Source organism: Pinus tabuliformis, chromosome 9 (assembly GCF_031772625.1).
Source record: "Pinus tabuliformis cultivar Carrire ecotype Pingquan chromosome 9, CPIR1, whole genome shotgun sequence".
Lineage (NCBI taxonomy): Eukaryota > Viridiplantae > Streptophyta > Pinopsida > Pinales > Pinaceae > Pinus > Pinus tabuliformis.
The window spans coordinates 491985159-492012697 of record NC_142307.1 but is presented as its reverse complement, the minus strand read 5'-3'; the positions used below and the strand labels follow the sequence as shown (position 1 = coordinate 492012697).

Genomic DNA, 27539 nt, shown 5'->3' with positions numbered 1-27539 from the left:
GCACTCTATATTGGGGATGTTAACAACAGTATTCCTCTTATTTATGTAGCAGTGGACAACATATAGGCAGAACATTAAGAATCTATCATTGAGATGGATGGTAGGATTTGTGATCAAGTTATTTCTATTTTGATTGACCCTAGATCTAATTATAGCTATATTAGTCTTGACTTGGTGGATAAGTGTGGTTTGAGTAAGGAATTGCATGCAGAGTCTTGGTTAGTACAATTGGCTACAGGTACAAAGAAGCGAGTTCATCAATGGATAAGAGCTTGTGCATTTGACATGAATGGTATGCCAACCACAACACACCTAAATGTATTACCATTTGGATCATACAGTATGTCATTGGGAATGGATTGGTTTTATCTTCATAGAACCAAGGTAGATTGTTATGATAAAGCTATTGAGTGTGTTGATGATAACGGGGGACCAAGAGTCTTAGAAGGCAAGAAGAAAGCCACATTAGTTAAGATGGTGATAGCTATGCAAGAAAAATGTAGCCATAGGAACAGGTGTGTGTTATTTGCAAAGCAAATTTATAGTTATAAGGCTAAAGAGTTTGAGGATGTAGATGTGTTGAGAAAGTATCTAGTTTTGCAGCAGTTTCAGGATGTATTTCCTGAGGACATTACAGATTTACCACCTCACAGGGTGGTAGACTTTTCTATTGAGTTAGTTCTAGGGGCAGCTCTAGCATCAAAGGCACCTTACAGGATGAGCACACCTGAGTTAGTTGAGTTAAAGTTGGAGTTGGAGTTGAAGGAAATGTTGGACAAGGGATACATTAGGCCAAGTCTATCACCTTAGGGCACACCGATATTGTTTGTGAAGAAGAAAGATGGTACTCTTAGACTATGCATTGACTATAGGTAGTTGAACAAAGCCACCATCAAGAATAGGTAACCTTTGCCTAGGATTGATGACTTGTTCAATCAGATGAAGGGATAAATAGTGTTCTCGAAAATTAATCTGAGATCTGGATACCATCAGGTACGCATCAAAGACGAAGACATTTACAAGACTGTGTTCCAGACCAGGTATGGGCATTATGAGTTTGTTGCTGTTCCATTTGGATTGACTAATGCTCCAACTACATTTATGTGTTTGATTAATAGTTTGTTGCATCCATATTTGGATAATTTTGTTATTATGTTCATTGATGATATACTGGTACATTCTAAAAATGAGGAAGAGCATGCCAAAAATTTAGTAGCAGTGTTCAGGTTGTTGAGGAGTCGTCAGTTGTATGCTAAGCTCAACAAGTGTAGTTTCTTTCAGAGTAAGGTAAGCTACTTGGGACATGTTGTCTCCAAGGAGGGCATTGCAGTAGATCGAGATAAGAAAAGGGCGATCATGGAGTGGGTAGCTATGAAGAGTTTGGAAGAGGTGAGATCTTTCATGGGTCTGGCAACCTATTACAGGAGTTTCATCAGGAACTTCTTGCAGATTTCTTACCATATCCCATCATTGCAGAGGAAAGGTAAGAAGTTTGAATAGACAAAGGAGTGTGAGGCTAGATTTGAGAAACTTAAGCAGTTGTTGATCCATGCACCAGCGCTATAGATTGAAGATCTGGACAAAGAGTTTGTGGTATGCGTAGATGCTTGAAAGATAGGGCTTGGTGGACTCCTTATGTAGGATGGACAGGTGATAGTATAGGTACATTTGTTGATAAAGGTACAGGTGATAGTACAAGTACATGTATAGGTACATGTACAGGTATCAGTAGAAATACAGGTACAGACGCAGGTACAAGTACAGGTGCAGGTGCACAGGGTATGGATTATTTTCTTATAACAGATGGATTGGTCAGGTTCTGAGACAAGATATATGTACTAGATAACAGTGAATTGAAGAAGGTGATCTTGAGGGAGTTTCATGCAAAACCATATTCGGGTCACCTAGGTTATCAGAAGACACTGATAGTTTTGAAGAGGAATGTAGTAGATTTTGTCTCTAGGTGTTTTTATTGTTAGTGAGTGAAGGTAGAGTGCAAACATCTAGGTGGACTGCTTCAACTGATTGTTATTACAGAGTTGAAATGGGAGGTAATTTCCATGGACTTCATCACAGGGTTTCCAAAGACAATGAGACAACATGATTCCATCATGGTTATTGTGGACAGGTTGACAAAGGTTGCACATTTAATTCTAGTGAACTCTACATTCTCAGCTAGATATGTAGTAGAGGTATTCATTAGAGATGTGGTTAGATTGCATGGTGTTACAAAGAAGATTGTGTCAGACAGGGATGTGAAGTTCACTTCCAAGTTTTGGAAGGAGTTATTTGTAGGTTTGGTCATAGAGTTGGCCTTCAATACAACTTATCATCCGCAGACAAATGGACAGACATAGAAGGTCAACAGGATATTGGAGGACATGTTGAGGATGTATGTGATGGATCAACAACAGAAGTGGGAAGTGTATCTTCCTTTGGTAGAGTTCACATACAACAACGGTTATCAGGAGTCATTGAGGATGATTCCCATTGAGGCATTGTATGGGCGGAGTTGTAACACTCCTATCAGGTTGAGAGATCTAGTTAGCAAGGTATTGATTGGACCATATATGTTGGCAGATATGGAACAGAAAATGCAGGTGATCAATAAAAAATTAAAGGAAACACAGGATAGGCAGAAGAGATATCCAGATTGGAACATGTTGTTCAAGGAGTTCCAGGTTGGGGAATAGGTGTACTTGCACATAAAACAGAAGAAGAGCTCCTTGTCGATTGGATCTTGTGCCAAGATGGCACCACGATTCTGTGGATGCTTCAGTATCATTGAGAGGATTAGGTTAGTAGCCTATTCACTTGCACTTCCTCTGATAGTGAAAGTCCATGATGTTTTCCATGTACCTTTTATTAAGAAGTATGTTAAGGATTTTGATCATGTGATTAACTAGTCTGTATTGCAGGTCGAACCAGATGGATAATTCAAGATGGGGCCTTAATGTATATTGTAGAAAAAAGTGCTCATGCTCCGGGAACTGATCAATCGAGAAAGTTAAAGTGTAATGGAAGCACTTTGGGTGTGATGAATCTACATGAGAGATGGTGTATCAAATGCGGGCTATGTATCCTTCCTTGTTTGCCAATAGAGGCGAAGAAGCTTTGATATGGTATTTTGGTATATGCTTTGATATGGTGTTTTGGGTATATTCTTTGATATGGTGTTTGGCTATATGCTTCGATATGGTGTTTTGGTGTATTCATTGATATGGTGTTTTGGTATATGTTTTGATATGATGTTCTAGTATATGTTTTGGTACATGTTTTGGTATATATTTTGGTGATATTTCTATATGTACATATGTATATGGATGTAAATACACCATGAGCTATGTTATAAAGATCCAGTAAGCGGTATGGGTGTCATGTCATTATGATTATGTTGTCATGTTACTATGCTACCTTATGGTTATGTTATCATGATGTTATGATGTCACGTGGGTTGACACTCAACAGTATGATCATTGTAAATATCATAATGAGATATGTTATAAAGCTCTAGTATGCAATATGTTGTCATTATGTTTTTGTTTTGAGTAGGTCGTTCATTGTAAATACTACATCGAGCTATGTTATAAATCTCCATGAGCAGTATGTCTTCTTTCAACAGGTTGTCGAGGTATATGTGTGATTGAACACCGAGGATGGTGTTATCCAAGGGGAGGGTTATGTAATAGCCCTGGTGAAAATTCAATGTAATAACAACTAAAAACAATAACCACAGTTGATGGGACACTTATTCCAAGCTGAATGTTGGGAAAGACATCCTAGGGGGTGTTCATTTGGCTACTTATGGCTAAGGTAATGGCTAAGGCTTTGGAAAGGAAAAATCGAATTTTTGGCATGATTATTTATGAAAATAATGGAAATTAGGAGAAAAATGAGGTGAAAGGTCACAAGTTGCATGTGAGGAGGAAAATTAATGAAAATAATGGAAAATGAAGAAAATAGAGGCCTCATTCATAAAAAGACTTTTGAGGATCCATTGGTAACCTTTTGTTAGTTTATCTTTGGAGCTCTCTCATTATTCTCTCTCTCTCTCTCTCTCTCTCTCTCTCTCTCTCTCTCTCTCTAGACACTTAGAGTTTCTTGGAGCACTTAGACATTGGAGCAAGAAAGGAAAGGAAGGCAAGAGGAAGAAAAGATCAAGTAGGGAGAGGTAGGATCAAGCAGCTACAACAGGCTTCATTGTAGGTATCGACTTGCATGTGTATTTTCCTTGTTATATTTGGCATGCATGGTATTGCATGTAGTTCTTTTCTATCATGGAATGGGTTTTCTTAGGTGTGACTGTGTTCTTCAGCCTAGCATTTCCATTTCTTGATAAATTTAATGAGATGGGTTTCTCAAATTCGGTTAATGTGGGATGGATAGATGGATTTGAAGCTGAGTGGGGTGGATTTTCAAACTGACAACCACATGGCCTAGTGGTCCCTAAACTAGACTGTGGATCACGGTAAAGCCACTGGCCTAGTAACCCCTGAAGTAGACTGTGGGTTATAGTAAAGCCAGATTGTTTGCCTCAGTGGGCCTAGGAATCCTTGTCGTTGAATGGCAGGATATACGTAAAGCCAAGAGGTGGATTCCTCTCTGTTGGGACTAGTGCAGGATGGGATGTACGGTAAAGCATGGAGAGTGTGTCTCAGTGTAGGTGCTAGTGATCCCTGGATCAGATTGTGGATTACGGTAAAGCCTGAGAGACTAGGAGGCACTGAAATTCCTCACAGTGTAGGTGGAGAACTCAGGGCATCCATGCTTTTTGGTGTTTTTTGTTGTGTTCTATGAGTCTCACATTGATGCTTGGAATATTGCATGGGGGTGATTGGATGAAGAGAGACTTGGCTCAACCAATCTATGGTTGGGTGGAAAGTGGTAGTCCTATCTCTGGTTGGTTTATTGTAGTCATTAATAAGAAATTCATTCCCTTGATTTTCATGTGTAAATTTACTGATGCATATATGGATTTTATGGTTGATATGTTTATGATATTTTTGTCCCTATTATGCTAGTTATATCTATGTTCTATGACAACAACTATGTTTGGATCTCAACATCTTTTTAATTGTAAATGAATGGATAATGTATCTATGGCCTAATAGATGATAATGCAACAAATGACACAATGGAACAATTTTTCATAGCGATTCTCAGACAAGTATGAGATCCCTACACTTAATTATGTTGTTTACACTTGTAGGTTACATGTTGAGGATATGTTTGACGAAATGTTTGTCATGGCTAGTGGTGGTCTGGTTAAGGCCTTGTTCAACTTATTACTTTGACATCATTGCTTTCCTGTTCTTTACTGATCTTAAGCTATCACTCCATTTTGGCTAGTGACCTGGGCATTGGTCCTAAAAAAGTGGCTTAAATTCTGAGATCGCTAGCAAAAAACTGGAAAATTAGGTCCCTAGATGCTGACACATAAGCCTGTGAGAGTGAATTTGGGTTTTTGGATGTTGTCATGCCTATAGCATGAGAGCGACTGAGTTATATGATGGTTAAAACTTCAGTAGGACCCAAGGGAAAGATGTATGAAGTGTTGAACTGGTTTTTGTGGGTCCTGAAGCTGAAGTTGGATGATTGTGTGTGATGTTTCCATCAATTCCACTTCCTTAAGGTCACATAGGAGGTCAAATCCAATCATAGTAGCCTCTCGTCGCCTGTTTACCCCAGTTGGCTAGTTACTTGGGTAGATGTGGGAGGAGTGTGTTACAACAATAAGGTAGGCTTCAAAATGTGAATGTAGTGAAATTTTGGAGGGTGTTGTAGCAATGACAATACTTGACAACACGTTGGATGAGCTTCAATGTCTCTGTCTGGAATATATTTTAATTAAGGGTCAGACCTTTAGGGAGTATTGATTTCCCAAAGTTCCCCTTTTTGGCCTAGTTTCATACATAACATATTCTCTTTTCTCTACTTGGTTGAAATCACACAAAGATACACCATATCACAATCAGTTCAATTCAGGAAAGGGTAATGTGCATGACAAGTTTAGGATATTAAGAGTATAGAGTTTTCATGTCTAGTGTTGCTCCTCTACCAACAGGCATGGAAAATACCCCAATGGAGTCACTTTAGGAGAATAAGCATTTCTTCACTTCTAGTGAGCCTAGGGAGTACCCCGGTGAAGTCTCTTGCTTCACCTCCATGCATAGGAAGCCTTTATCTTCTTTGACACTTTATTTATTATTTAATAGGATTACACGTTGGAACTTATTATTTTCAACGGGCGATACAGGGTTCCCAACTTATTGAGAGAAAAGGAGGTTTCCCCTTTGTAAAAGTATTTTAAAACCTCTGATTTAGATTTTCTTGCTTTAGCTTTCCCCTTATCCCTTCTCTACTAGATTGGACAAGAAATAACACAAAAGTAGACACATACCAATTTGAGCAGTTCAGGTGATAGCATAAGCAAGGATCTAATAGGTCCCTCAAAGTTATTCTATTGGACAAATTGTATTTTCCATCTGGACTTAACTCAACCTATGAAACTTTCCCAAACAAAGAAGGAGAATACACAAAAAGCCAAGCGTTGCAGTTGTCACGCTTCTCTTTGATTGCATTAAAACGTCTTTGGGCCATGCACTTTACATGTAGGTCTTATCTATGTACAATGACCAAAAATGAGACACAAAACAACATGAATATTGGAAAATGGGCATACAATTGACTCAGATAAAATAAAATAAAATGAAAAAAAATATGTATAGGAAGTGCATCTCATAGTTGCTACTAAAAATAATGCTTAAGGTCTCAGCCATTTACGAGAAGGGGATCAATCCTCCCATCCAAAGGCTTCATCTTGAAGGTGTTATGGTCGAGCCTCTCTTCAATTATGAATGGTCCAATCCACAAGGGCTAGAACTTAGTGTGTTTACCTTTGTCTTCATGGGGTGTATCCCATTTTAGAACTAGTTTGCCTACATCAAAGATCTTTTCCCTTGTGTATTTTCTATCAAACCAATGCTTTATATGACTTCGATGCATGGAAAATCGATTTTTGCTTCTCTTCCTCGAGTTTGAGTAAAGTGTTTATCTCGCTATGAAGGAGCAGGCAAGGTTTTCCTTGTGACTCTTGGTAGAGATACAAGTCTAGTAGATACATGTTCAGGGGAAACATAGTTTCTTTACCATACACATTCATCCCAAACAGCATTAGTCAAATCAATATGTCAGTTCTTCTGTTAAGATAAAATGGTTTTGTTTATTATGTGAATAAGATTTTTATTTGTTGATTCAACTAGACCATTTCCATGGGGATAATAATAATTTGCATGTTTTAAAACGATCCCATTTTCTAATGCAAATTCATAAAGTATTAATGATGAAAATTATGTTCATAAAGTATTAATGATGAAAATTATGTTGCATTATCAAAGATAAGTGACGTAGGAATGCCAAACCTGGTTATGATGTTCTCTTGCAAAAAATGAATGGCTTCTTGGTCATTCACTTGTGTAATAGGAACTCCCTCTGACCACCGAGTAAAGTAATCTATAGCTGTGAGGATATATCGCTATTTCTTTGTCGAGTGGGGAAATATCTCTCTAATAACATCAAGGCACCACTATTGGAATGGTTCTTCTACTGCTACTAGGATCAGTGGGGCAGATGACCTTTAATTGTGACCAACGCATTTTTGACAAGCTTGTAACTTTCAGACATAAGCATGTGCATCTTTGACAAGTGTGGGCCAATAATAAACAACCCTCAAAACTTGGTGTTTTACAGTGTCATTCGCATATTGGCCACCTATCAGTCCATCATGTAAGTCCTTAAGGACCTTCTCTGTATCTTGGGGCTCAAGGTACCTTAGAAAAACTCCATTTTGGTGCTTCTGAAAAAGCACTCCATGGACTAATTGGTATGATAGAGCCTTAAAATGAATTTTCCTTTTCTATTTGTTTTATCAGAGTGAGGGGAAGGTTCCATGTTCCAAAAAGTGTCACAGATCTCCATACCAAGGTGTTACGCATGTGGACTGAGGAATGTGATCAATAGTGTACATTTCTATTTCTTTCTCCCATCCTGAAAGATCCTCTTCAGGAGCATCCTTTTCTTTAGTTGCTATTCTGCATAGTCCATGACCCTTTATAGTATGAATTGGTTTGAATTCTAGATCATATTCTTGAAGACAGGTCATCTAGTTAGCCAACTCTTGCAATAGGAGTAAGGTTTTTACTGCCATATGAGGTATGAATACAATTGTATGTGGTTTAAGTAAATAAGGCTTAGAATACTTCATTTCCCACATACTTCATATGCTTATTTGTTAATGGCAGGGTAATTTAATTTTTGGCCTTGTAGACTAGTGCTCATAAAAGAAATAGGTTTTTCATTTCCTTCATTGTCCTTTTGAGTCAATATGGCTGCAATTGATAAATCTGAAGTGAACGTGTAGAGTAGGAAATATTTTCCATAGTCTGGACTGGGTAATGCAGATGCATCGACGATAACTTGTTTGATCTGAGCGAAAGCATCTTTCTCTCATTTATCCCATCGGTGTACCACATATCTCTTAATCATCTTCTATATTGGTGTGACTATTAGAGCATAATCCAAGATGAATTTTCAAAGGAAATTACTTTTTCCCAAGAAAGACTACATGGCTTTCTTTTTCACCAGAAATTGGATCTGTGTGACAACCTTGACCCTCTCGGGATCAATCTCAATTCCACTCTTTGTTATGATGTGCTCTAGTAGAATCCCTTTAGACACACCAAATATGCTCTTCTTGGGGTTTAGGGAAATCCCATAATTTTGACACCACTCGAATATATGATTTATATGACGTAAACCTTTTCTTCAAAAACACAGTAACATCATCTAAATACAAAACAACGCTTTTACCGATAAGGCCACTAAAGGCAATGCCCACCGCTCTTTGAAAAGGTGCACCAATATTAATTAATCCAAATGACTTCTCTTGAAAGTGAACATTCCCCATTTAGTATGGAGTGTAGTTTTCAATCTTTCAGGTCCACTGCTAGCAATCAATTGTAGCCTGAAAATCCATATAGTAGCGAAACCATTTCAGACCGAGATTCTACTTGGAGTATCATCTTCATGGATGGCACTGGATAATTATCTTTGTCAAAATCCCAATTAAGATTTTGAAAATCAACACATACACGTATTTCACCAGACTTCTTTTTTACTAGGACCAAGTTGGAAACCCACATGGAATTTCTAACTTTGAAAATGATATGGGCATCCAAAAACTTTCTCAATTCCTTCTGAATGATGGGTTCCAGTGTTGGATGAACTTTCCATAATTTCTGTTGGAGTGGTTCCACCCCTTCTTTTATAGGAATTACATGTCGGATGATGCAAGTGTCATAAGTCTTCAAATCATTGTATGTCCATGCAAACACATCTCAATATTGCTTGAATATATGAATAAATTCTTGTCTCTCCTACAAGGAACAAAATGTATCAAGGTTCACATACTTCAAATCTTGTGGGGTTCCAAGGTTGACTTGTTTAGATGTTACCTTTGAACTCTAATTATTTGTGTTAGTAGGCCCTCTAAATCGCTTTTTCAAGTCATATAGTTTCTCCAGGGACACCACACCTTTTTGCACAGTGTTTCCTTTTAGTACTTGGGATGATTCTTGTAGAGCTTGCTTGTGCTCATCCTCCTCTATGGCGACGTATTTGAATACATCAACATTCACGATAAAGTATAGCATCTGTTGGTCATCATTGAAAATGCATAAATTAGTGACATTTTCAAGTACAAATGGTTTATATAAATTTCAATAGAAAAACCATTTTTCAATGGCAATATCTTTAGCAACATTTTCTAGTGTATATGCTACTGCATTTCTAACTCTAGGAACAAAAATGATATTGAAATCTTTAAAATGATTTATCAAATGCCATACCTCTTGCTGGTAGTTTTTGAGATGAGGTGAAACACATTGTATAGTATCTGGTACCTAACGAGTGATTATCATAGATTCATCAATTACCTTTAGGAGCTCTACCTTCAGTTCTATAGCTTTCTTCAATCCAAGTACGAGTTCTTCATATTTAGTAGTATTATTAGTACACTTGATCTCCAGATGGCATGAACGTATATGTTTCTTCTTATGTGGGTTTGTGAGGACACAAATGACTCTAGAACCATCCTAAGACATAGAACCATCAAAATAAAGAGTCCAAAAAGAACTAGCTACTAATTTGTTTCTTGCATTATTAATCCTACTAATATTAATATTACTACTACTATGTACACCTATATTACATAATTCATTTACATTGGCTAGAGAAGAAAGGAGTTCCAGCTATGTATCTGATGTGATGGGTGATGATTGTTCAAGGTAGCACCCAAGGTCGGTTTCTAAAAAGCAGTTCCCAAAATTAGGTCTATGAAAGTAGTAGACCCATGTTTCCCTTTGAAAGGTGTAACAGTGTGTTTCATGTAAGGTTATGATTCCACCTGGATTTGATTATTCTTGCCCCTATATGGAATCCATAAATGTGACCAATTGGTATAAAAATACCCCTATAGTTTTCTTGACCAATATCTACTTAGAAATACATTGTAGGATTCTAGGATGTCAACAATCACTATGTTTATACCTGGCTGAACTCATTGATTAGACGATAAGTGAATAAGAATTTTTTTTAGTTCACCAATAGCTTGAACAAGAGACCAGTTGTTAAAATTGGCAACTATGGCCAAAATCCATGTGGGTCACCTTATTCATGGCTGATAATATTTTTCCTAGATTCCTCTCATTGAGAGGTGTATGATTGATCTAAAGATCATCCGATTCCGATAAGTATTTATGGAGATATGAATTTATTTTGATTATGGAATAATTATCAAGCCAACCAGCAACTCATGTAGGCTCAGAAGCCCAACAGACACATCTATTCATCATCAATATTTGTATATAAATATAGGAGGTATTTTCCTCATTTGGACACAAACATCTCATCACATCTCTCTCTCTCTCCTACATAGAAAAGAGGCTCTTCTCCTAGTGCGCAGAAAGGGACTCTTTTCTCACATGTGTGGAAGGAAGGAGACAGAATTTAGGGCTGCAACTATATATTCGAAGTTTGACCAACATTGACCATCAGACTCTCTCTCAGAACTATGTTCTAGGTGGAACTGACTCTCCTCAGAAGGCCGCATTTTTTGGTGAAGGAATCAAGCCAATCCCGACAGTCGGTTTGCAAGATATTGTCTGTCCTAGTTTAGGGCTGATCTAGGGTTTGTTGCTACTGATGTAAATAATATTTATGTGCTATTTCTCTCTATTGAATTATTGAAGATAAAGGAAGATTTGATCAAAGGGTTTCCCCATATTGGGGTTTGTCCCTGGCTAGCCACCACATCTTGTGTCTCTTGTCTTGGCTTGTTTTCTGTCGATCGTTTAATGTTCTATCTGCACTTCACTTAATGTACATGTGATTGCTAATCTGTGGATAATAATAATAATAAATAAGTATACTGCTCTAAGAATAGAACATACCATAACTTAACATGGAATCAGAGCTGAGGTGAAGACAAATCCCGAGCAAGAGCAAGAGCAATCACTGAAGAGAATATTGGCAAGGCTATCCTAAAAGAACTATGGGGTCGTCAACACTCTTCCCTATTGAAGACAAGCTCCGTGAGAAGTCTGACTATCATGGATGGAAGATGTCTCTCGATCTAACCTTAAAAGATCAAGGAGTGTTGGACCATGTGAGAGGCAATATTGTTGAGCCTCCATCAAATGCACCCGCTACTGCCAAGAACAAATGGAAAACTGGTGAAGTCAAAACAAAGAAGATCATCCAGGACTCTATCGACAAGCGCTTGGTGGCTTACATCTCTGACCTGAACACCTCCAAGGAAATCTATGATAGACTGGTGAGTTTATTTAAAGTTAATGATGCAAATCAAGTCTTCCTTAGAAATAAGATGAAGGAAATTAAGAAGGGAAAATATGAGAGTATGCAAGCATACTTCTTAAGAATCACCGAGATCAAGAACGATCTCCTATCTATTGTGGAGATTATTACTGATAGGGAAATGGCACTCACGACTCTTGGAGGATTACCATCCGAATGGTACATGTTTCGGACTACTCTTCTCAACAATAACATAATTCTTGGATTTGAGGAATTAATGCCAAGATGCATTCAAGAAGAAACAAGGATAGAAGAGTAAGAAATTCCCATGCCTAAAGGTCCTCCTGCTGCCTTTTCTTCTCATGCTAAGAAAAGAAATAATTCCAGGACTAAATCAAAAAGAAAGTCTGGACCTAAGGGTGGAAGAAAAGGACGATGTTACATTTGCGATAAAGCATGTCACTATGCAAGGGAATGCCCTAATAGAAGGAACTCTCACCAGGATGATGATCAAAATCCCTCTCATGGCAATCAAAGGAATGGAAAATCTAATAGCATAGGTAAAAGGAGTGCTAGAAATAAAGGAAGAGGATAACCATTCAAGAAGGCTAGAAATTCCAAGTATGAATCTAACACTGTTGACAATAAACAGTATGAATATTATCTACCATCTGCTCTATCTACCTCTGCTCCTCTGGACTCGCTGGGAAATTGGCTTATTGATAGTGGTGCCTCAAGGTACTTCACTAGTTACAAAGAAGTTCTCCATAATTTGATAGAGAAAGAAACTAACCTAGAAATTGTCCTTGGAGATAATATGAAATATCCCGTGAAAGGTGTAGGCAATGTCTCTCTTAAATTGAATCAAGGTAATATGATTTACTTATAGGATGTATTATATGTACCTAACCTCAAAAAGAACCTGGTGTCCATCTCGGCAATGGAAGACAAAGGCTACAAGGTGACCTTCAATGATGGCAAGATATGTGTATGGAAAAACAATGTTAAAGATGCCTTTACTCTTGGGTTTCGAGTTGATTCATTATATCAGGTCAGTGGAAGCCCGCTAGCTGTCATGTCTTATGACACATCTCTTCAGTCCGAACTCTGGCATCAAAGGTTTGCCCATATTCATTATAAAGCTCTACCCGATGTAAGATAAATGGTGATAGGGATGCCCAAATTCTGAGTAGAGAAAGAAGGTGTATGTCCGTGATGTGCCGAAGGAAAGCTCAAAAGGGGACCATTCCCCTCAAGCCAAAGCAAGACCTCTGATATATTATAGTTGGTTCACTCAGACATATCCAGTACGATGCCTGTGAACTCCTTGGGAGGATATTCATATTACCTTACTTTTACAGATGACTATTCTCGAAAGACTTGGATATACTTCCTGAAAAAGAAGGATGAAGTGTTCTCTTGGTTTCGACACTTCAAAGCCTTGATCAAGAATCAAATTGAAAAGAAGATCAAGATCTTAAGGACTGATAATGGGACTAAATATGAATCTAATGAGTTTCATGACTTTTGTAAAGAGGCTGGCATTAAGAGGGAGACTACTACACCATATACTCCTGAACAGAATGGTGTGGAAGAAAGGAAGAATTGTACGATTGTGGAAGTTGTCCGTGCCATGCTCCACGATCAAAGACTTCTGAAGTTTCTATGGGACGAAGCTACAAACACCACCATATATGTACAAAACCGATGCCCTCATCAAGCATTGGGTTCCAAGAGTCCTGAAGAAATGTTCACGGGTAAGAAACCTGACGTATCTCATTTTAGAATTTTTGGAAGCCTTGTATATTTTCATGTGCCGAAAGAGAAAGGGAATAAACTAGGTGCATCTCGAAAGAAAGGAATCTTTGTGGGCTATGGTGAAAATATTAAGGCCTATAGAATCTATGTAGTTGGTCAAAGGGAAGTCGTGATTAGTCATGATGTCACATTTGACGAAGATATGGCTCTTAGCAAGGTGAACAATCTTCCTACTTTAAGGAGCTCTCAAGAAGCTGACACTTGGGAACGAAAATAAAAAGACGATGTAACAATGCCCGATGTGGATGAACCCATGGATCCTATTGATCCACCTGAGCCTTCCTCTTCTAGGAAGAGGCCCTCTTGGCTTAGGGGGCTACTCGATGATGTTGAAGGACAAAATGCACCCTAAGGAACCTTCCGTGAAAGTAAGAAACCTAACAGGTATTAGGGATACCTGACCATCATGAGCATGATCATACAAAATGAGACTTCATCATTCTCAGATGCTGTCAAGCATCAAGTATGGAAGGATGCTATGACTGAAGAATATGAGTCTATTATGAAGAATGATGTCTGAGAAGTAGTTCCCAGACCCCAGGACAAGACAGTTGTCACTTCTAAATGGCTTTACAAGATAAAGCATGCAGCAGATGGAAGTACGGAAAGGTATAAGGCTTGTTTTATTGCTCGTGGATTCTCCCATAAGGAAGGTATAGACTATGATGAGATATTTGCACCTGTTGCTAGATATACCACCATCTACTTGATCATAGCCCTTACGGCTTCACAAGGATGGAACCTACATCAGATGGATGTCAAGACTTCATTCTTGCATGGTTCGATCAAAGAAGAGGTCTACGTGGAGAAACCCAAAGGATTTGAGATTTATGATCGAAAATCTCATGTATGCAGGTTGAAGAAGGCTCTCTATGGGCTGAAGCAAGCACCCTGAGCATGGTATGAGAGGATCGATAGCTACTTGGTGAAGCTGGGATTCACTAGGAGTAAAGTCGATCCTAACCTTTACTTTAAGGTTGAAGATGACAAACCTCTCATACTGGTGCTATATGTGGATGGCCTCTTTCTAACAGGTGCAGATCCTCTCATTCAAAAATGTAAGAGGGATTTGGCTTCTGAATTTGAAATGAAGGACCTAGGACTGATGCACTATTTCCTAGGACTTGAAGTCTGGCAAAAGCCAAGGGAAATTTTCCTATCCCAAGGAAAATATGTGGTGAAGATATTGGAAAGATTCGGTATGGTGGACTGCAAGCCTGTAACTACCTCGATGGAGCTTGACTTTAAGAAGTTAAGTGGTAGCGCTGCTAGACCTATTTTACGAAAGGCCACCGAGTATCGTCAACTTGTTGGAGCATTAATGTTCTTAGTGAAATCTCGTCTAGATATATGCTTCGCAGTCAACACGCTGAGTCAACATATGGTTGAACCTCACCACATACATTGGATTGGTGCCAAGAATCTGTTGAGATATCTTCATGGCACAATTACTTATGGGTTAAGATACACTACCGGAGATGTGAGACTACTTGCATACACTGAGGCTGATTGGGCAGGCAGTGTGGTGGATCGTAGGAGCACCTCCGGGTGTTGTTTCTCCTTGAAATCTACTTCAATATCCTGGATGAGTAGGAAGCAAAAGTCGCTGGCTTTGAGCACCGCCGAGGCAAAGTATATTGCTACTAGTATGGCCACCTGTGAGGCAGTCTAGTTACAAAAGCTCTTCAGTGAGCTGTTTGGATTTACATTAAATACCATTGTGATCCTATGTGATAACCAGAGTACGATTCATTTATCAAAGAATCCCGTATTTCATGATCTCTCCAAGCACATCGATGTCAGGTACCACTATATAATTTTGCTATATGGTGCAGCGAGAAGCTATAAGGCTCCAACATATTGGTACAAATGAACGGGTTACCGACATTCTAACAAAGCCCCTAGGAAAGGTCAAATTTTTGAATTTCTAAGAACAACTAGGTGTCGTTTAGAAACCCTCTAATGAGGGTCCTATATGATGTATGGAGCTCTTGGAGCTCCGGGGGGGTGTAGGTTACTTCTTGGAGCGACATATGACCACAGGGTGACTCACTATCCCCTGGTGGTGTACGTGTACAGGGTAAAAGAATCAAAACTTTCCCTGTGACACCCTGTGGTGACTATGTAGCAGGATGATTAGTTCTCCAGTGAGGTCTGGATGATGTGTTCTCCATGACGATTGTGTAGCAGGATGATCAGTTCTCCTGTGAGGCCTGGATGATGTGTTCTCCGTGGCGATTGTGGAACAAGATGATTTGCTCTCCTGTGGGCCAAGATGATTAGTTCTTTGTGGCATCCAGTGGATAGGATGATTCACTCTCCTATGGAGAGGATGATTAGTTCTCCTATCGATGCATCCTACCCATGTAGTCTGGGACTCATGGGAAGTACTTCTCATCTGATCAATGAGCAGGGAAATGAGGATAGTGACCATAGTAGTACTGATGGATGCATTGATGTATATATTGTACTCCCTATGCTAGGATGACCTTCATTGATCTGGGATCAATGTTACTAGTCGGGGACCATTGGTAGGAGTTGTACCGACTATGACACTGACTTTGGGTCGGTTGAGGATTGGTCTGGGACTAGTGGTACACACTTTAAGAATGACTTTGAGTCAATGGAGGATGGTATGATACATCCTCGATCACTTCGTCTTCTTCATAATTCGAGCAGAGCAGAATAGAGCAGAGCAGAGCAGATCAGCACAAGGCAGAGCAGAGCAGAGCAGAGCAGGGATCAAGCTGTATAGGGCAGTGCATTTGATGGATGAATAGTAGCGACAGACAGATGAATTGCTTATGAAGTTCTCCCTAGATGAGAGGGAGTGTTAAAATTGGAAACTAGGGCCAAACTCCATGTGGGTCACCTTATTCATGGCTGATAATATTTTTCCTAGATTCCTCTCATCGGGAGGTGTAGGATTGATCTAAAGATCATCCGATTCCGATAAGTATTATGGAGATATGAATTTATTTTGATTATGGAATAATTATCAAGTTGACTAGCAACTCATGTGGCTCAGAAGCCCAACAGATGCATCTATTCATCATCAACATTTGTATATAAAAATAGGAGGTCTTTTCCTCATTTGGACACACACATCTCATCACATCTCTCTCTCTCTCTCTCCTGCGCAGAGAAGAGGCTCTTCTCCTACTGCGCAGAAAGGGACTCTTCTCTCACATGTGTGGAAGGAAGGAGACAGAATTTAGGGTTGCAACTATAGATCAAAAGTTTGACCAGCGTTGACCATCAAACTCTCTCTCAGAACTACACTATAGGTGGAACTGACTCTCCTCAGAAGGCCACATTTTTTGGTGAAGGAATCAAGCCGATCTGACGATCAGTTTGCAAGATATTATCTGCCCTAGTTTAGGGCTGATCTAGGGTTTGTTGCTACTGATGTAAATCAAATTTATGTGTTATATCTCTCTGCTGAATTATTGAAGATTTGATCAAAGGGTTTCCCCATATTTGGGTTTGTCCCTGGCTAGCCACCACATCTTGTGTCTCTTGTCTTGGCTTGTTTTTTGTCAATTGTTTAATGTTCTATCTACACTTTACTTAATGTACATGTGATTGCTAATCTCTGGATAATAATAATAAAAAGAAGTAAACTACTCTAAGCATAGAACATACCATAACTTAACACCTGTCTAACTAAATAATATGTGCATCAATATTATCCCATTTAGAATTGATTTTCTTAGCAACAAATAATGTCATTACGTTTACGGATGAACCAGAATCGACTAAACAATTGTGAACATTATAATTGAAAATTTCAAACGTCAATAGAAACAAAGGGAAAAGACTATTAGCTTCTAATGTTAAAGAGTTAAAAATTGATTCTAGGGGACCAAAAAACTTACCAAAGACATTGTGGGAAGAAGAATCATTATCACTTGATGAGGATTGATCAGGGGCTTAGGCAAGCAGTTCCCGCTGGCTTGCTATCCTTGTAAGCTCAAAGACAAAAAAAATTGTATGAGATTTCTTCATATTTTCCACTATGTTATAGTCTAGCACAGTAGGCTTTGCCAAAGTGTTTAGAGGAATAAATTTGTTTTCCACTTCTGGAATGATAGACTTGGTTTTACTGTTGGTGGAAGTGTTCTTTTTTGTGGCAGCATCTCTCGACTTGTTCTGAGCTTGGCTTATGAGCAGTGTAATTTTCCTTAACAGATGTTCCTTCAACTTTTTCCTTGTTAGCTCTTATTCAGGAGTAGGCCCTCGACTTCTCAACTTATATCAGTTGTTTTCCTTCTAAGCCAGAGCATCATTTAGTGGTGGTTACTCAACATTATTCTTCTCAGAAGTGAACACACAACTGAAAGTATTTAAACCATGTCCAACACCTATAGTTTCTTCAACTGCAATAGATTCTTCCTTTTCTTTTGTTTGCTCAGTATACTCATATGAAAGTATTGAGTGAACAATATGCACAACCATAGAATTCATGTTGTGGTCCCATTGTGGACATGTTTTTTCTTAGTGATATTCTTGATGAAAAGAACAATATTGGTTTATGTCCATGCTTTTGACATTAAGAATGGCATTCGAGCTCTGTGCAGACTTAATCAACTGATTATTATTGTTTTTTTTGTTATTGTTATTCCTTCTCATGAAGTTAAATTTTTTGGGCTTGTTGCTAATAGTGGTCTCGCTTGTCCTTGTTTTATTCTTCTAACTCATTGGACAAAGTCTTAATAGTCCGGGTTGAACTTTCCAATAGTAGCTTATTTATTCTTAGCCTTGCTCAAAGAGGCCTGAGACCTTTTTCCTATCTCCTTAGAGTCTTTAGATGATTCATCATCAACAATGATTCCAATTGCAGGCAATTCCTTCTTAAGTGCAACAGATTCTTCAAAATTTTGTGCAAAGTTTATTTGAGAGTTCTCTTGATGAATTGCACAATTCCTGTCGGTAAGGAAGAAGTGTAGTAATCGATTGTCATCGAGGAATGAGGTGTCTTTTCCGAAGGAAATTGGTTCAATAACTGATTGAACCTCTGATTAAAATCCTTGACCTTTTCTTTTGCCGACATCTTTATATTCCCTAACTCTTTTAATAACATAGTTGGGTCTTTGTCATCAACTAACTTTTCAAGGAGAAACTTTTAAACCTCCTCCAATTCTGAATTGAATTTATCGGAAGACTATGATACCAAGCAGTCTCTCTACCATCTAAGGTACAAGGAAAGAGTCTACAATAAACATCATCATAACGTACCTCGAGCGTCTACGCGTGTATGTAGAATTTGTTCAAATGGTCTTCAAATTTGATCACCTTGTCAGGGTCCTATTTCGTTAACAAAATTTCCGGTGTCTTGGCATCTTATGTAAAATACTCAAATGGGAAATTGGGCCCTGAGTCATCTAATCCAAATCATTGCTTGCTATGTTCTCGTCTCTGAGCTCCTCCTCCTCATCAGAATCTGAGGAGTCTTCTTCGTGACCACCAAACCTGTGAAAAGTGTCTTCTGATAGCACTACGTTGTCCTTGTCCCCTTCATTTTACAACGGATGTTGGTCTGGTGTTTTTTTGTTATCATCAGACTTCGCTAATTCTTCAAGGTAGGAAAAAACAAAATCTTCAACTTTAGAAACCACTATCACGGTAGGACTTGTTTCGTTCTTGTTTGAAAAATAAGGAAGATTATGCGCTCCAGGAATTAATACAATAGTCTTCGTAAAGCAATGAGTTATAAGACGAATTGCTCAAATGTGCTCATAGGAAACTTCACAACTTTGTTCTGGGCTGGGCTAAAAAGATCTACCCACTTCAGGAATATGAGTCACAGAGGTGTTGGCAATGTTGTTGCCTTGTCAATATGAAGTATGGTGTGGGTGGGTGGTGTTATCAGCCATAGAAATTGGGCTACCCTCCTTCTAGTACTAGAAATGTTGATAGTGTTGGACATACCAACATTCAAGGGGTTCCTCCTGATATGCTGTCCCAATTAGACCTTACACTATTTGGGATAGGAACCCCATCTGGAATAAGTCTCGGTCTTCATTTACTTACATATCTACCTTGGCATTAGTTGTCAACAAGAGAGAGAACCACATATGTGCCTTCAAAAAATAAGCAGGTGTGCTTGGTGAATGTTTATTTGCAACTGCATCAAGATTCTTCTACTATAGATGGGGGAGAAAGTGAGCCTCTAAGAGAGAGGTAATAATACCACCATAATAAAGACACACATAAATAAGAATGTTTTGCCTAACATCCAGTGGAATAGTACACAAAGTTGGGACAACTGTTACAACTTTTACAACATGTTCTGATTAGAATAAGCAGTAAAATAACCAAAATAGTTCAACTGCCTTAGTACTGGTGAAAGAAAACATGAATCATAAACATTCATAGAATAGTCTTACAAACATTCATAATCCATATATGAAAATCGTGTTGGCCATCAGGCTTAAATTATTAAGTATAAGTCCCAAGATGCATGAATAGAACAAACATCACTTGCTCCACTAGTGGAGAGCTAGAGCCACTACTTGCTCCCCAAAAGTACTAACTTATCTCTCTTGTGCCATATGGGAGAAGCCAAGGTTAAAATTTCTCTACATGGAGAATGAGGATCCATTTATAACTATGAAGAGTGACCTTTAATATCATCATGACCCTTGACTTTCTAACTTCTAGTAACCTATAGACTTCTACAACCTAAATTCCAAATGAATTTTAGAATTACATATAGCTTTTGGCTTTTGGTATTACACATTCGTTGGAATTCCATACTCTTGAATTCACACAAGACTCTTTGGACTTGTACTGCTCAGATTTCAAATCCATCCTACAGCTAAATAGTGAAGGCGTGTAAATCAAATTGTGTGATGAACCACTGGAACCATTACACAAGAATTGGAGTGGAACTTTCAAGAATGGGAAGAGGAAAGTTGGGGATCGTGTTGTTTGTCCAACACAAACAACACGTTCAAGAATGGGAAGAGAAAAGCCGGCCATCATGCTGTTGGTCTTGAATTATGCTTTGACGTTAAGAGGATTTTTATAAGAATAAGGAGAAGTTCATCAGATTTATTCTTTAACAGGTGGTTTAGAAGAATATTATTTATTACAACTAGAAAACAGTAAGGATTGAAAAGAAAGATTTAGTAGAATAATTTGCTGTTTTAGAGAAAATAAAAGAGTTATAATATTTAGAGGAAATACAAAGTTTTGTAAAATAAAATATGTATGATTAATTCGATTATTTATTATTTAATTTCAATAGGTAAAACTTATTTGTAAAAATTTTAATAGGAAAGGATTATATTGTTTAAAAAAAAAATATCTTAATAATGGGTATTCAAATTACAAAAATGAAGTTAAATATTTTTTTTTTTAATTCTAATATGTTTTTAATAATAATAGAAGTATTTTTTTTATTTTTCTTATAAATTGGGTCATTGGTATCCTTATACATCTTCTCTCTTTGTTATGATCAAATATTAAGGCAGATGTGTAAGGTCTACATCAATAGAATAGAGCCTTTAATTGAATGCAAATTGATAGGCAATTAAAAAAAAAAAACTTACTATCATTTTAAAAACTTATTTATATTAAAAGATATATATATAAATAGTAATAACAAGTATAAACATTTATTTGATGATAAGTAATAAATATCAGTTGATTCAATTTCATTTTTCTCTTTGAGTCAACTCTATATTTTCTTTTTTCTCTCTGTAATATAATTAATATGATAAAATGAATTAAAAAATAAAATAAGAAATTTGAGAATTTATATCATTTTATTATATTTATAAAATTTTAAAATATTATTAACAATTTTGTTTCAAATAATCTTTATATAATATTTATTTTATTAAAAACAATTTTTTTTAAATTTAATAGTTTAATTTTTTAAGATAATCTTTCCAAATTTTCTATTCCTTCAACTACCATGACATCTTTAAATACATTGCTACTTAACATACCAAACAAGCAATTCCTAAACATGTGTAACTTATCATCTCTTTATTCCTATACACCTAAACATTGTTGTAACTTATCATCTCTTTATTCCTATACACCTAAACATTGGTGTAACTTATCATCTCTTTACATCCAACATCCGTATTACTTCGTCCTACCTTTCACAAAAACCATCTTCAACATATATGCAAAGTTATTTTCCCGGCGTTTATTCCTTCTACAACTAACTAACTATGAATATTATACATAGCTGTTTGGGAACACAAAATCCTAGATTTTTGGCCCTATAACTTGGAAAGTTGAAAATCCACCCTGCAACGGCCAAACCTTCTTGAACAACTCACTCAGTACTCTATGTCTTTGCATACGTGGAAACAAAAAGTCCTCCCTCATACTGAAGTGTATAAATCTATTTCAATACTTTAGAATCTACGTCCATATTATCTAATTAAGGTGCTTTGTGCGCATGTATTTATTGTCTATATAATAATTTCATATTTCTATTTTATGGTTTATAAACATATTTATAGAAACATATGCATTTTATTGGTGTGAAATTTCTTAAAATATTATATTCAATCCACTGATGTTGCAAATTATACTCCATGAATTATGGAGTGTTCCCATGAAAAAAGAATCTATTATAAGAATCAAATGAATGAACATTTCATGGTATTCTATAATAGATTAATCATCTTAGTTCTGGTTCATAGGATAGAAAATAAGTTGGATATTTCTGATCAGTGGTTTCTCAAATTACAAGCCAAGTTTGATGTAATTTTTTATGACTCTTACAATGTGAAAAAAATAATTATTTATCTTAAAATTATCATGATTTTTTTTTATTATCTAAAATGTTGATCACAATATTAAAAATTAATCAATATATTCTACAATTTGGTTTTCAATGTTGGTTTGATATATCAAAAATTGCAGCAGATCTAGACGCAGAGATGGCTATCACCACTTAGATTATTAAGAATATCAAAAAGGCGACGAGCAAGGTTAACCAGAGTCTTGCAGCTTAAAAAATAGACCACTCTCAAGTGCAAAAGGAGTTTGGTGCAGGTAATAAACAACCAGTGTGAACTCACCATTGTTTATTCCTGAAGTGTAACGCCAAACCCTACAGTGCGAAGCGATGTTGGTGGTAAAAAATTTCTGTACTATAACTATTTTTTATTCTTGTCAGTGTAACAGTACTGACGGTTAAAAAGAATTTGAGTCATTGGTGAGCAAGACACCAGCCAGCATTAGCAAGTTTCTATTCGATTACAAGGAACTTAATTGCGGCATGTCTACCAGTTTAATTTTCTGAATAACAGCTGCTCTCGGAACACCGCATGAACTTGTAATTACTTTGTTTCTCCGCTGAACTCCATACCCTTGCTAGATTTCATTTCAAATCCACTCTTCAATAAATTTGCTGTCTCATCTGCATTATCTTTCATAATTGAAGTGGGTAAAATTTTGGAAGAGGCTTGCTTTGCTTTATCCACTGCCCAATTATACAATATCATGCCCGCCACAGCCAAGGCCATGCCCATTATGTTCTTTACTGTCAATGCCGAATCGAATAAGACCCAGCCTAAAACAAGAACACACACTGTTTTCATGTGGCCTAAAACTTGGAACGAAACTGCTGAGAAGCGCCCAATGCAAAGATACTGGCTTAGGTTGCAAAAAACGGCCAAAGCACAAGAGAGTAAAATGACGAACTGCATCAACAAATATGTTGTTAAATTCCATGTTCAGAGTTCACAAACAGCAAAGTTATGTGGAATTTGAGAATTGTCATCTGTATCTATCACATCACATCGCATTGACATTTTGAACCAATTAATATGATTTTTTTATCTAAGTTAATGAATCACATTTATGGTTAGAAAGTTCCATACAAATTTCTTTTAGGTAAACATCTAACCATCTATGTCAATAAATCACATTTAGAAATTTGTTTTAAACATCTATAACCAACCAGTGTGGTTTTTCATCCAGATTCACATTGAAAAATCTAAACAAAAAATTTAATGCCATAGATCTGAAAAAAAAAAATAAGAACAATTAAAATCACAGAAACATATACTATAGTCAGAAATCTGAGAACTATCATAAATGAAAAAGTACAGGTATCTTACTATTGCTCCAAGCGAAAATTCATAATCCAGCAAATTGTGCCCATTGAGACCAAAATCAATGAAAGGTCCCAACAATAGCAGAGACGCACACTGTATTGGGGCAGTTTTGCTCAGGAGATCAAATGAGCCGATGGCATATTTTTGTTGAAGGGAGCCAATAGACTGCAAGGACAAACAAAGTTTGATTTAGCCAATCAAATTTAGGTCAAAGAATCAAAGAATTATATTTTTGTTGAAGGGAGCCCTTTGTCATACATGTTTGTTGGTTGCCGCGTGACTAACGTTCCTATCAATATAGAAAGTGGGTTGAAGGGTCAACCATAGGTACTAAACAGTATTTACAAGTTTCATCAAAAGAAAATAACTTACTATTTGTTGAAGTGACGTGCAGAAGACACCAACCGCAGCTGCTAGGAAACCATTCATGTTTACCTTAACATCTGTGACTGTGCAAACGCCCACCCCCATGACCACAAGAAATACTGTTCCCTTGACTTCTGTGGAGTACTTCTTATTGTGAAGAATCCATTCCATGACACAAACAACTGGGATCATACTTAATTTAGAAATCTGAGCACTCAAGGCAGAACAAATGTCTCATTGTTAGGTAGATTGATGAAAGATCTAGATATTTCGTGATGATCCCAAAAATCAAAGCAGCGGATTGTACTTTTACTGACCTGATAAAATCCCACGGAGTTTAACATTAGACTGCAGTTCATTCCGACAATGGAAAGATTGGCAACAATAGAAAACCAGAAGAGATCCCAGAAAGGGACGTGCTTATTAGCAGTTGAGTATCCTAGCTGTCTCGACATAAATCCCACCAGCGCAGTCACGAGAAAGTGAAAACCGGTTAAGGTGGTTGCTGCAAAACATTAAAATCTGCAAACTGTCATTACGATCTCGTATTGTTCAAATCATAATCTTATATTTAAGAAAACAGCTTTGTCACTAAACATGCTCTCCCATGATCAGAAATTCACGAGTATATCCTATGCATATATCAGATCAGAAATAGCAACAATTATAACCAAAACAAAATTTACAAAAATCTCATTACAAATTAACCTGTTTTAGTTCTAGTTGTTTGGTGAACAATTTGTTTTTCAGCAAAATTGGTTCAAGTTTCAGGAAACATATTGTATCCGGTATTCTTTCCATTATTATATCCAGTATTCCTTCCATTAATAATATTTATGAAAAGCCAATCTACTAGTGAAAATAGTATTATGGAAGTCACAAATTTAAAAAAAAACAACAACAAACAAACTCAACCTCCAACCCAGATTAGATCAGATCTGATCTCACCATCAATAAATCTCTTAAAAAAAAAATCAGATCTGAACTCATCATCCATAGATCTCTATGAAACAAGAAGGTCTTTGCATTCAAGCTTTGATACCATCTCAAAGTGTAAAAACACTTGCAATAAATAACAACTTTCTAACAAAGAAATCAGAGATTTTGAAGAACTAAGAAAATAACTTCATTGCTTAAAGAAAATACGGCACATCAACCTAAGTTATAAGAGCAATGTAAGTTTCCAATCATAACTAAAAGATAAGACTAACAACACAAGAAATAAAAATATTAAGTAAACTTACAAATTCCAAGACTCTCTCGTTGAAACTCTGATGTATTTCAACTAATAAAATGTGAATCAAACACCACGGGATTGACTTTTTGGTATCCAATATCTTCATAGCATTGATATTTGTTAAATCCTAACTGCACCAAATAAATCCAGCTGCCCTAATCATTGATGGGGAGTTTCCATTAAACTGATCTGCTTGAGATTAAAGTGCCTTATACATGATTAGGATCTATTTATAATTATTTAATAATTATGATTTACATTTTTTCAAGTAACTGTTGTTATGGTTTCATGTTGGTATAACGGTCATCTTTATTTTGATTGTAGATTTGAAAATACTCTAAATCCTTTTATGTTGGTATAACTGGCATCTTTATTTTGATTGTAGATGTGAAAATATTCTAAATTTTTTACTTATAAAAATAAGTTTAAATAATTAATTTAATTTTTATTATCTTTAAGTTCTGAAATAACACAATATTATTTTTCAGTCTTAAATATTGCTGAAATTTACAATGCAATAATTGAAATTAGTATAAACCAAAAAAAACAGGAAAAGAATATTCTTGTAATGTTTTCCTATACTCGGAACAAAAGCACATCCTAAAGTTTTGGATGGGTGTTTTTTCAATTAGTTTAAACCTAAAGAAACAGGGAAAGTATATTCTTATAAGGATTTTCTACACTCAGAACGAAAGCAAATGCTAAAATTTAAATGTATCAATAATAAGAAACTCACAACCTCTATATTTCTACAATCTCCTATAAAACATTATATTAACTTCACCCAAAATGCGGGACAACACATTATATGAAATCTCCAACGCTAGATCAAACATTGCATTAAGATGGATAAATACCAAGAAACTAACAAATATATGAAATCTCCAATGCCAAACCAAAAATTCAGATGGATATATATACGAAGAAACCAACATTGTTTATACGTAATACTTTCTTCAATCCTAGAAAAATCATTATATGAATTTCGTTCACCAGTGGCAGGCAGCAAATTTTATGAATTCTCCAATGCTAGACAAACCATTATATGAATTCCTGTCACTAGGGCCACACAACATATTAATCAATTTCTTCAAACACCAGGAAAGAAAGATGCCATTACCAATTTAATTTAACTGAATTCCTGTCACTAGTGCCAGACAACACATTAAATCAATTTCTTCAAACACCAGGAAAGAAAGATGCCATTAACAATTTAATTTAACTGAAACTACTCATGTGAATTTAAGTATTAGAAATGAACATGAACAGTAAATATGCTTACCGAATCTGAAATTATATCCTTTATCAGACATCACTTGCTTGTTAGCCATGATGATTCCAACCGAGCTGACCACATTCATTGCCCATACTCCCACATTTGACAAGGAGGATTTGTTCTCGGAACCCATACTGTAACATCCACAGAAAGCAAGAAAAGTATGAGCCTGGCTCTGGATTGTGAATCTTGAAGCAAATAGCAGAAGCGTACAGGCGCCTCTGCCAAGCTTTAAGATTCAGAAAATCTTGTGGTCTCCCAAAGTTAAATTTTTCTGGTGCTCAGACAGTTTCTGTCTGGACCCAAAAATATTTCTAAGCGCGTAGCAGAAATCTTTCCCGATGGCAATTCAATGCATATCATGAGTTACGTGCTGTATTTGATTCAGCCTTCGATTCATGCGGACAGAACGCTATTTCAGCGACGGAAGAAGAGGGCGACGTGAATTAAAACGGAAACTAAGTTCAAGAAAAGCCAAACCAGTCGGAGTCGCAGCGGGCTCCGCCATTGCCGGGGCATGTCATAGGAATTCGTTCACCAGGTTGCGTCAATCAGTTTTTTTTGAGTTTTTTTAGGTGCTTCTTACGTAATATATTCGATATTCACATGGGTAGTTATGTCCATTCAAAGGCCATGATCAGAACTATTATATTTTACACATATATTGTAATGCAGTGATCGGTCGCACCATTTTCCTAGTATTTGAGTGGTGGAAAAGTGGTCCAGCGCCTCTGAATTTAATAGTTGAATCATTTGAAAATCTACGTTCACGATATATACATGTCCAAACAATTTGTAATCTTCTTGTTCACACTATTGAAAACCCTGGTCAACATTATATTTTTTATATACGTGTCCAAAAAATTTGTGATTTTCTTGT

At 36.8% G+C, this 27539-nt stretch overlaps 1 protein-coding gene across 1 annotated transcript; it reads right to left on the bottom strand.

The window, feature by feature from the left end:
- Nucleotides 1-22632: 22632 nt before the first annotated feature.
- On the bottom strand, nucleotides 22633-27206 carry LOC149149356 (UDP-rhamnose/UDP-galactose transporter 1-like). Its single transcript, XM_089439754.1, has 5 exons — nucleotides 26666-27206; nucleotides 24464-24651; nucleotides 24153-24353; nucleotides 23784-23945; nucleotides 22633-23363 (listed from the first exon to the last, which is right to left on the bottom strand). Exons 1-5 carry the CDS (start codon nucleotides 26790-26792, stop codon nucleotides 23001-23003), a joined length of 1041 nt encoding a protein of 346 aa, XP_089295880.1. The 5' UTR covers nucleotides 26793-27206; the 3' UTR covers nucleotides 22633-23000.
- Between the last annotated feature and the right edge of the window lie 333 nt (nucleotides 27207-27539).

Excerpts from the sequence above, each read along its gene's own strand:
- LOC149149356 (XM_089439754.1), bottom strand. The coding sequence starts at position 26,792 with ATGGGTTCCGAGAACAAATCCTCCTTGTCAAATGTGGGAGTATGGGCA. Across the intron at positions 24,652-26,665 it reads AGGATATAATTTCAGATTCG|CAACCACCTTAACCGGTTTT; the intron begins GTAAGCATATTT and ends AATGTTTTGCAG. Across the intron at positions 24,354-24,463 it reads ACTCCGTGGGATTTTATCAG|ATTTCTAAATTAAGTATGAT; the intron begins GTCAGTAAAAGT and ends TTGAGTGCTCAG.